This window comes from Lactuca virosa, chromosome 4 (genome assembly GCF_052849685.1).
Source record: "Lactuca virosa cultivar CGN04683 chromosome 4, Lactuca_virosa_CGN04683_v6, whole genome shotgun sequence".
NCBI lineage: Eukaryota > Viridiplantae > Streptophyta > Magnoliopsida > Asterales > Asteraceae > Lactuca > Lactuca virosa.
The window spans coordinates 45,301,339-45,313,492 of NC_136429.1; the positions used below are offsets into that span (position 1 = coordinate 45,301,339).

The 12,154-nt window shown below is 32.3% G+C and overlaps 1 protein-coding gene across 1 annotated transcript; it reads left to right on the forward strand.

Annotated features, from left to right (window-relative positions):
- The first annotated feature begins 4,773 nt into the window (after positions 1-4,773).
- On the forward strand, positions 4,774-6,339 carry LOC145109762 (ascorbate-specific transmembrane electron transporter 1-like). Its single transcript, XM_079046928.1, has 4 exons — positions 4,774-5,039; positions 5,366-5,414; positions 5,488-5,687; positions 6,055-6,339. Exons 1-4 carry the CDS (start codon positions 4,893-4,895, stop codon positions 6,316-6,318), a joined length of 660 nt encoding a protein of 219 aa, XP_078903054.1. The 5' UTR covers positions 4,774-4,892; the 3' UTR covers positions 6,319-6,339.
- Positions 6,340-12,154: the final 5,815 nt, after the last annotated feature.

Genomic DNA, 12,154 nt, shown 5'->3' on the forward strand with positions numbered 1-12,154 from the left:
GATGAGTTGGTGGCGAGATTAGCCACGGCTGAGTTGGAGCTAGTGGGAGCTTCAACTGGCCCTTCTAGAAATTGATGATGAGGGGCGGCTGCAACTAGAGAAATCAGACTAAGTTTTAGCTTGTTCTTTGGAACTGGAAGCTTGAAGGACTTGGTTGTTTTTTTTTTTAAAGATTTCTGGAGTAATTGAGAGTTGGATGGCGAAGAAAGACTAATTTGTTCAAGTCTCCAAGTGGGAGATTGTTAAGATTTATGGAGTCATGAACAAATTGACAAGTTCCTAAGAGTTCAAGGGCCATAAATGTAACTTGACAAATTAAACAATTGAATTGTTTAATATTTGTTTATTGGACGGTGAGTGGACGGCAAAAATATTAATTGTTTAATGGAATCCATGTGCAATTTTGTTTCGGCCGTAACATGTGAATGGAAGAAAATTCAAATGGTGGCTGGTCAAACAAAACGGCTCCTCTCTCAGTATATATATGTGCGATGTAACTCTTTGTATTTGTGCCGAGTGATATTACCATTTGTAATCTTATAGTGAGTTAATATAAAATCTAGTTGCGCCCATGGACGTAGGATTTACACCGAATCCGAACCACGTAAAATCCTTGTGTTCCTTCTTGCTTTATTTTCTCGTTTCGTTTGTGTGTGTGATAGTGTTTCCGCTGCGTGTACCCTGTCTCAATTCCTAACATACTACATACTAGAGAACATACTACATACTAGAGAACATACTACATACTAGACGGAAAGAATACAACACTAGGGCATACTGTAATACAAGGATACTATAACATTAATGTGAGATACTACTTCGTGGTGCGGCATATACTGTTGTGACACGTTTTGTACCCAGAGTCTCCTGGAGGGAGAGCGTGAGTTTGTGTATAGATCTATACGGGATTGACCATCCCACACCTTGCTGCTAGCTACAGTGGGACCTGCAGGTCTACGGGTGACAAATGTCATATCGCTTCGACGTCTCGAACGTCGTGTCATACTAAGTCCGATCAAGCATGGATACAATCAGATCACATTTTACCTTAATTAAACTAACCAGTTTAAGGGTAGTTAGTATAATTAGTAGTTACCTAGATAAAACTACTAATACACCTTTATTTCCCATTTTCATTCATATTGTGATCTTCTCACATAAATGGTAATGGAAAACTATATTCTTGGTAATGATAGTCATACTTGGGAAAACTCACACTTTTACAAAAGAGCAAACAAACAAACAGTTGGGTCTTGGTAGAAGACCACTTTAGTAGAAAATATAGGATTTTCTAGGAAGTTTACAAACATTTTCAACAAACACTTACAAACTTTTACATCAAACATTTACAACTACTTTCTTCAACTTATACCAACAACGACACTAAAATACTTATGAACTCACCAGCTTTAATTCTGATCTACGCTTTCAAAATAACTTGTATTCTCAGGTCGCCAGTAGACAGGTACCGGTGATCAGGTTTTTGAGAAGATGGAGCACATTCAAGACTCATCTTTCATTTTGATTATTCATTTTTGGTGTCTTATAAACTACAGAACACGCTTGTATATAAACTATTACTATTAATGCAATGGATGATATTGTTGCTTGTTTACTATTATGCATTGTTGTGATACTGTACATGACGTCCTCCACCCCCGAACGTTCTGCCATTTCGGTTTTGGGGTGTGACAATATAGGTGCTTGGTGATAGCACCATCAATGATTGTATCATATCCAGAGGAGATTCTACTTGTTCGGAGTAGTGCTCTTGTATTTTCTTTTGTGTTGTTTTTGAATCATTGGAAAACAAGTGTGATCACACGTATTGCTTCTTTAAGGTTTATTGACGATGATATGCAGGATGATTTGTTAAGTGTGGACAAAATATTATATGTTCATTTGTTTGCCATTGGTGATGGGGCTATATGTGATGCCTATGGGGTTGTTGCGAAACCAATTAGGTACTCGATTGTGGCTCTTGGGATGTTTGTCCTTATTCGTATCGTTATTGATCAACATGACAAGAGGTTTCTAAATTCCTTGTTGTTTTCTAGTCAGGTGAGCATTAGAATCTAAGTGTTTTTATAAACAACATTGAAAGTTTTTTTTGTTATTAAAATAATTTTTTTTGTAGGATATTGTGAGTGATGAATCACGAAATGTTGATTGATGACATTGAGAAGATTCAATGTAGAACCGATGGTACATATTCTTACTCAAACATTTCAATTAGTATAAAATTGTGTCACATAATAATATTTTATCACGAGTTATATGCAAGAAGTAGCGAATTAGCAAAATGTACTTTGATTTATTTAAGTGTCATTCTATTTTCGTTTCTTTCTTACAACACTGTATTTTCAATTTTTTCTTATTAAGACATTGTATTTTGGAAAATCTAAACTTTCTTTATTTGTATACGGGTGAAAATTGCTTAGTATTTACTATTTAGATGATATTGTTATAATCTATCGGGTCTTTTTTTCATAGTATAATGTTATAATAAGATAAAATAAAAGTAGAATGCTGTGATAAGCTAGCAAGCCAATGAAAGTGCATTGATATTTCTTGCTTTTAAATCGTTGATCGAAAGTATCATCCGGGAATCTTGTTTAGCAATATCAAAATCCATTTTTCATGTTTTCAAACATATTCTTCCATGTCGTGTTTGCAAATAATTGAAACGTTTTGAATTCACACATGGTTAGAATATTAGTTTATTAACTTATGATGTTCTTTAATAATGACAAAACAAGGGCATCTAATGGACCAATATTACCTTAATTAATAGTTTGTAATGAATGGTTAAGATCTTCCGTATCCGTATTGGCAACCTTTGTGGCAAAATAAGCTAAAGTTACCTATATGAAGGATTAATAATGTTTATTTTATTTGCTAATTATTGAGAGTATTATAGATAGACATTTATTTAAATAACAACTATATACTTTTAAGTTGATTTGATGAAACATTTTCTTTATTTTTGAAGTTATATGGAAAACAAGAAACGATAGAGTCTTCAACAAAAACCGGCTGCCACCCGACAAAGTCATAGATATTGTCAAATCTATGAGCTTTCTTTGGGTGAAAAACAGAGGTAAAAGAAAGGAGTTAGCCTGGGCAAATTGGTCTCAATGCCCTTTTCTTAACCTGTAATTTCAGTTGTTTGTTGTTGTATTTCGTGTTGTTCGTGCTTTTGTGTTTTGCCACTAGCTCTATGTGGCTTGTATTGTTACTTTCCCTGTTACTTCTTTTTCTCTAGTGTTGTTCGTGCTTTTGTGTTTTGCCATTAGCTCTATGTGGCTTGTATTGTTACTTTCCCTGTTACTTCTTTTTCTCTAATATTAATCTATTGGTCGGTTCCAAAAAAACAACACACGCTATGTCTCGTTGCAGAGTAAAAACACGTGTATTCGAGAGAAGGATATGATTCTCGAATCTATTGATGAGATAAGGATAAAAGCATGGGGCCACATTGCCTTGTTTATCGGCAAGAGGGATGTCTTAGTTCTCCCCTTCTGGATTCATTCATAAACGAAACTAACTTTTTTATTTTGTTCAAATTTTACTTTTTTACCCCCCGGTAAACCTTACATATGACTGAAATTATGATGATTGACTTTTTAAAAAATGGAAGTATTTAAAGGTGACAATTTTAACAAAATGATTGTTTCTCCCGGCAAGGAACTTCATAATTTAAAGAGTTCTTTAATGACAAAAAAACTTTTAATAACATTACTTATTTCGTGACGTAATTTATTTGAATGTGATTACTTTTACTTCTATGATAACGAAATAATTAAAATAGGGGTGGCTTTATGTCATAATATTTTAAGATGTTACTATTGTTTTCAAAGAAAAAAAAAATTAAAACAGTGGTTGATTTCACTATGACAAAATTTAAATAGTTTGAGTGCTCATGTATTAGACAATATTTAACGGAAATTCATTGAACTAACCACAATGTAACATTTATTTAATGGAAATAATAAAAAAAATAGAAAAAATAACCATTAATTATGGAATAGGCATTGCGGACCGAATAAAAACATTGTTTTTGACAAAAAAAAAAAAAACGGATAGACTTTCCGGATTTCAGACAAAATTTTCAGAGTTCGAAAAAAAAACTCTACAATTTTAAGAACAGTTCCTAAATTAGATGAATAATCTGGAACTTCATGAAAAAAAATTTGATCTTTACTAAAATCTTAAAAAAAAAAACTAACAAACATGAAATTTATATACGATATTATGGCATAAAATCAGACATTTGTTTGAAAATGATGATATTACACACTACGAAATGAACATTCCGAACATAAACACAAAGATGTCTTTGAAAAAAAATTGCAAAAAAGAAAAAAAAAATGTCTCTATGATTTGAAGAACACTCCAGAATGATACATTCTTGAATAATTGGTCATTTTAAAAAGTGAAAAAAACAATAGTTATTTTCTCAAATAAGTCATTTAGAAGAGTCAATTTAATGAATTTCTTATATTTTAATACGTTTTTTTATGATAAATTTTAAAATGTAGCAACAAACTCTTTGATATGTCACTATTTCCTGAACTAAGTAAAAAGTTTGAACACCTTTTATTCCAAATTTATCAAAACTTTATGTTTGAATATTGTTTCCAACTATCGTCACCTTTTACTAAAAATAACAAAATTCTCAAAACAAAATTTCCAACGTCATTGATTGCACCGAGTGTTGTAAAGCTTAGCTGTTTTCATGGGACTTCTTAAAAAACCCCATTTATGCTTTATGCCGCTCACCTCTTCTTCCAATGTCCTCTTTAGATCGATGAAAGCAAGAATTTCGTTGCAATTTCTTAGGCCATTTACACTTAAACAAATCTTTCATTTTGTTTAATTCTGTTTCAGTCATGGCAAATAAACGTTCGAGTTATTCGATGTTAGCATTTCCTGTACATTTGTTGGTAATATCAATCGTTGCCCTTGTTCTATTTTGGCTCATAGGCTTCAGGGAAGGCTTTGCTCTATCATCATCCACAAAAATGAAGATTTTCAATGTAAGTTTCTAAAATTTTATTTATGTTTTGACAAAATTATCTGGAATTTAAAGTTTTTGTTTATATATAAGTGTTTGGCAAAAATAAATGTAAGTTTTTGAAAGGTATAAATAATATAAAATCTAAAGACTAAAAACACTAAAAAAACTACTTGTAATGGCTTTTGGATCAAAAGTATTTTGTTTAAAACAAATATTTTAAGTTAAAATTTTTCTTTAATTTGATATTTTTTCCATAAAAACTAAAAACTCTCAAAGTTGTTGCCAAATATACATTTAATGTAGATTTTGATAATTTTAAGTTGTTTTCATTGTCTTATTTTGTAGTTGCACCCGCTTCTGATGGTACTCGGATTCCTTATTTTTTCAGGAGAAGGTAAGAAAAGTAACAAAATATATACGAATTATCTATATGATAAACTAAAATCTATACTGTTGTTTTGAATCAGCAATGATTGCATACAAGGCGATCCCAGCACCGAGAATGGTAGTTAAAATTATTCACCTAACATTGCACTTTATCGCACTTGTCTCCGGAATATTTGGCGTTTATGCGGTCTTCAAATTTCATGATGAAGTCAAAGCGCCACATATGTACACATTACATTCATGGATCGGCATGTCAGCCATCGCTTTATTTGGTCTTCAGGTGATCTTTAATTACTTTCATAAGGGCATTCACAATGCACTCAACTCTAAAAGGTTTAGTAGATTGTCACATCTGAATTCCACTTTTCCTATAATTTTACCTTTTAGTTCCTACAATGCATTCAACTCAACAAATTTCAATAAAACACACACATATATATATATATATATATATATATATATATATATATATATATATATATATATATATATATATATATATGTTTTATTGAAATATATATATTAAATTAAAAAGTTATTTTTTTTCATTGAATAGTTCAAGGGCCAATATATTGTGGATGCTCTGAAAAAACCTTCAAATTTAAGTGAAATTTTCATATTACTAACATAAACACTTCTTTTATTAGTTGATATTGGGATTTGTAACTTTTTTATTCCCGGGCGCTGAGTCAGCAACACGCGCAAGATTCTCTCCATGGCATGTTTCTGCAGGTGTGGTGATATTTTTCATGGCGATAGTGACTACTGAGACGGGATTAATAGAGAAGTTTATTTTCCAACAATTGAAACGTGGTCAAGAAGCGCTTTTGGTCAATTTCATTGGATTGCTGATATTACTTTTTGGGATTTCTGTAATTGTAACCGCTATCCTTCCAATAAGAAGGAAATAACGATCGATGTTGTAATACTGTTTTCACATAATAAAAAGACTTAAAATAGTGCAAAACTAATTTTAGTATCTTTAAAATAATATAAACACATTTCACATCAAACATAGTTTCTTTGTATTTTATATTCTCTGCAATAAACCAGTGATTTCCGTTTGCATTCTCATTTTCATTTTATAATACTCAAAATACCGTTTGCATTCTCATCTTCATTTTATAATACTCACAATGCATGTTTTTCAAAACCTTAAACTCTTTAACTTTCTTCTTCCTTAGTTCCTCAAATTCACTCAAACATAACTCCCCGAATTTCTCTCGATACTCTTAATCCAACTTCTCAATCTTTACCCTAATCATCCGTTTATACCCTTCTACTTCTTTTCTTGCTTCGTCCACCTTATTTTGGAACATTCTTGCGTCCACTTCTTTTATCCTCATAAGACTCTCCACACTATCAAAATCAGATTTTTTTCATTGATTTTACAGCCCATTCATCCTTGATGTGAAACAAAGGTTTACTGATGTTTTGAGGCAAATTTGATGTGGGAAATTTGGATATATCATCTGTATATATACATCATAACAAAAATTCAAAGTTTGTTATATATATATATATATATATATATATATATATATATATATATATATAATTTAGCAAATTGCAGGAAATAGCAATGTACGTTATTGCTATTACAAATACAAATACTTTGTTTTTTTACCCATGATAGCAATATATTTACATTTATTTACCCATAATATCAATGTACTTGTATTAGCTATATTTAACATATAATTATAAATTGTTTTACTATTGTAAACATATACAATGTATTACTTAGCTTTTTACCCATATTAGCAACGAACTCACTGTTTTTAGTGATAATAGTAATATGTAACACATAATCATAATGAAATAGTAGTTGCACTTATATGTATAGTCATTGAATCTTAATAGAAAAACAACTTTTTTATATTGGCGGGCTGTAACGGAGTAGTGACCCGGGATCCTCGGGAACCACTTAGCTCCGCCCCTGGTTTTTACCCATAACAACAATATATTTACATTTCTATATCCTTAATAGAAATGTATTTACATTTTTTGTTGATAATAACAATATGTAACTCATAACTGTAACATACTTTACTCTTTCTAATGTAGACAATATACTTGACTTTTAACCTATAAAAGAAATATATTTACATTCTAATGTACAACACTCGTATTGGTAAATGATGAAGTACATTGATATTATCGATAAAAAAAATACATTGCAAATTTGCAGTTATGGATTTATGGGTAAGAAATAAAGTAAACTACCCATATTGATAGCAAGAGTAAATTGTGTTGCTGTTTTCTGCAATTTTCTATATATAATTTGTCTAAAATTTAAAACAAAGTGAAAAAGAAACTTACAGTCGAAAAACTAAATGATGAAGGTGCACAAATCTTTAGTAGACATTATTTTGTTATCAACTTTTGATATCATCTCACAAGCCTTTAAGTGAAGCTCTTTCCCTTTGAAATCTAAACTCCCTTTAAGGATTTTCTTTACACAATCGAGTTCTTTTGTTAATGTATCTTGACTCCATTGTCGTGCACCAGATTTAATGTTAGAAATTTGGGGTGAAATAGCACTTGGAATTTTTGAGAATTTTGAAATAGCACAAATTTGCAGTTATGGATTTATGGGTAAGAAATAAAGTAAACTACCCATATTGATAGCAAGAGTAAATTGTGTTGCTGTTTTCTGCAATTTTCTATATATAATTTGTCTAAAATTTAAAACAAAGTGAAAAAGAAACTTACAGTCGAAAAACTAAATGATGAAGGTGCACAAATCTTTAGTAGACATTATTTTGTTATCAACTTTTGATATCATCTCACAAGCCTTTAAGTGAAGCTCTTTCCCTTTGAAATCTAAACTCCCTTTAAGGATTTTCTTTACACAATCGAGTTCTTTTGTTAATGTATCTTGACTCCATTGTCGTGCACCAGATTTAATGTTAGAAATTTGGGGTGAAATAGCACTTGGAATTTTTGAGAATTTTGAAATAGCACAAATTTGCAGTTATGGATTTATGGGTAAGAAATAAAGTAAACTACCCATATTGATAGCAAGAGTAAATTGTGTTGCTGTTTTCTGCAATTTTCTATATATAATTTGTCTAAAATTTAAAACAAAGTGAAAAAGAAACTTACAGTCGAAAAACTAAATGATGAAGGTGCACAAATCTTTAGTAGACATTATTTTGTTATCAACTTTTGATATCATCTCACAAGCCTTTAAGTGAAGCTCTTTCCCTTTGAAATCTAAACTCCCTTTAAGGATTTTCTTTACACAATCGAGTTCTTTTGTTAATGTATCTTGACTCCATTGTCGTGCACCAGATTTAATGTTAGAAATTTGGGGTGAAATAGCACTTGGAATTTTGAGAATTATGTTTTCACTTTCAAATTGAAGTTTTGGGTGGTACTCCCGATCTTCAATATGATAAGACTTAGAATGAGAAAACAGTTGAGTGAATAAGAAGTATGGATTTTCTTGAGTACCAAAATTATGACCAAAATTGGTTATAAACTATTTTTGTCTGAAAACTGTTACAAAACAAATTTTTGTCCCAAAACGGTCTCCAACAGTCATAAACTGTACACAAAAACAGGCATTTTAATAAGTGATGTGTAATATAAGTACTAGTTTTAAACCAACTAATCTAGACTAACCAACACAAATAGGCAGTGTACCTAATCGATTAATAGGATAATTCAGGTAAGTTAGGTATCGAACACAGGGAACGGAAATAACAACTAAAAGTTATCTACTAAAGTTATCTAAGTAAAATAAGCAAATAAATGAGTTTTTTTTTCTAGTTTTGCAAGTCTAGAAACTTAAAAACAACTAGCAAAGAAATACTTTAGACTAAAGAAGAAACAAGAAAACATATTTTAATTCAAGATATTAAAGAGACTTTCTTTTAGATGCGATTCACTTGCTCCTATGGTTGATTTTATGGAAAGTGCAATGGATTATTGTGACATCCCTAATTTTATCGGCCAGAAAAGACCGATTTCGTTTATGCTTTTTAAAATAAAATCAGAGTAATCTTTCAAAAGGTGTTGCAGAATTTGTCCCCAAAACAAAATATGATAAAAATTTATCCAAGCATTTCTTAAAGAAATGAATTTTCATTATATTATAAAACCTCGGGATGTCATGTTCCGATATAGACCAAAAGCATAAACAATACCATATAGGCCTTACAACAGTTATTTATATATACTGGCCTATAATCCAAAATCCCTCGTCATCGTCCAACTATGCTCTTGTTCCACGACCTGTAATATAAAAAGCTGAGTGGGTCAGGCTTGGAAGCCTGGTGAGCATATAGGGTTTTCAACCCACAATAAATAAATTTATTAATTTTCATCAATCAACAATAACTTTATTAATTTCATCAACCAACAATAACCCTGATTACCCGTTCCCATTATCCTCACTTTATGTCCCTAAACACCTATCATAAGGGACATAGCCTAAGGATCATCATCAGGGTAACAACACTGCTTAAGGGATATTTATGCAGTTTCTTAAGGTTCCACCCTAAGAATCCCCACAACGACACAATCTATACTCTCAGATCTAAAATCAACCTCTTTACCTAATCCATACTCCCGGATCTAAAATTTACCTCTTTACCTAATCCATACTCCCAGATCAATAATTGTGCCCATTCCATACTCTCGGACTAGGGACAATTAACTATGTCTTAATCCATACTCCCATATTAATAATAAATAACTATTGTCTTAATCCATACTCCCGGATTAATAACAAATAACTATGTCTTAATCCATACTCCCGGATTAATAACAAATAACTATGTCTTAATCTATACACCCGGATTAATAACAAATAACCATGTCTTAATCCATACACCCAGATTAATAACAAATAACCATGTCTTATCCATACTTCCGGATTAATAACAAACAACCATGTTATCCATACTCTCGGACTAAGGACAATTGACTAAGTCTAATCCGTACTTTCGAAAAACATCTACAATTTACTAGCCTGTTAACGTTCCACTGGATTGTCTAGAAAAGTCTGTAGTCGTCATCTATATTCCGCTAGATGACTGGAACATCGTCAACATCGAGACCTCTCATCATTTTGTTTCATCACATATCAACTAGTTCATCTACCAATGTTATACCCAACATATTTGTAGATAAAAATACATATACAGTTTAAATCATTCTAAACATATATAAAACATTCATTCAACATCCATCTCAAATAAACAAACAATATATATACACATAGCACGTATTTTATATAAAATACTTCATATCTATGTGTAAGATGAAAATGACTATACACTCACTTGATAAGACGACGGTTGGACAACACTTCATCCCTTAAAATAATCTTTTCCGATGAAACCGAGATGTTTTCTAAAAAACCGGGCTTTATGCGGGCAGAGTCTCGACTCGAAAAACTCTTTTTCTTGGAGACTTCGGGACTCCGGGCATGTTTCGGGTGTTAGGGGTGTTCACGAGGCTTCGGGGGGTGTTAGGATAGTTTGAGAGAGTTTAGAGAGTAAAATTTTGTAAAAAAAATCGGGAAGCCTAGCTTTCTATTTATAGTAACCGAAGCCTGGCATTACGTTGGGCGTATTCTTCGGTACACGGGGCGTACTGCCTTGCGAGCCACTACGCTGGGCGTACTTCGGTACGCTGGGCGTACCATGATACGTGGCTCCGGACATGTCAACTGTGCGAGCTACGTGTCACATGCGAAGGAAATGCGACGTGGATGACTCCAGATCGAATACGTACGAAGTACGCTGTGTGTAATCTTTATGTACGCTGGGCGTACTCCTTCGGACCAGCCTCGAAGTTTGTGCCCAGAACTTCAAAAATTCGTATATTTCGCATATGAGCTCCATTTTTTACGTTCTTTATATCTACGCGTAGGTGAGATTATACTCTACAACTTTCGTTTGGACTCTGTCGGCTAATTTTGACTTTATTTTAAAGTTATATTTTTAACAGGTCGGGACAGGAAAAGTCTGTTAAAAAATCATAACTTCTTCATCCAACGTCCGTTTTCGTCTGTCTTTTTACCGTTGAACTACTATCAACAAGATCTTCGATTCTCGTTTAGGTTGTTTCGCCTAAAAATCACTCGATCTAAAATTCGAGTTTCGGGCTGCATACTGCTAAGCCGAAACTTAGAAAAATCATAACTCCCTCATACGAAGTCAGATTTGGGCGTTCTTTTTATGCACACTCTCGGTTTAACGAACACTACGACTTTCGTTTAGATCGCTAAGGCTAAAAAACACTTTATCATAAATTCACGTTTTACGTCACACAACGTCGTGCAGAGTCTGTCGCGAAACTTCGACAGGTCATAACTTCTTCGTTATAACTCGGATTTCGGTATTCTTTATATCTCCGGAATCCTTGTTTCAACCACTAAACTTTCTTCATAGATATCGGCTATATCTAACATTTTACTTTCGACGCTTATTTTTATCCTTAATTTATTATATCATCATAATTAAATATAAGGCACATAAATTCACATAATTCATCCTTATTACTTAAAAACACGTTACAATAGTTCACCTAGACTATTGCATCGTCTTTAATGCTTAGGCCTAAAATACGAGCGTTACAATTCTCTCCCCCTTAGAATGATTCCGTCCTCGGAATCATACATCAGCAAACAAATGCGGATAGCGACTCATCATGTCACTCTCCGTTTTCTCAGGTGAGATTTGGCCCATTCGTATGTTTCCATCGCACAAGCACTAAATCGACCATCTTGCA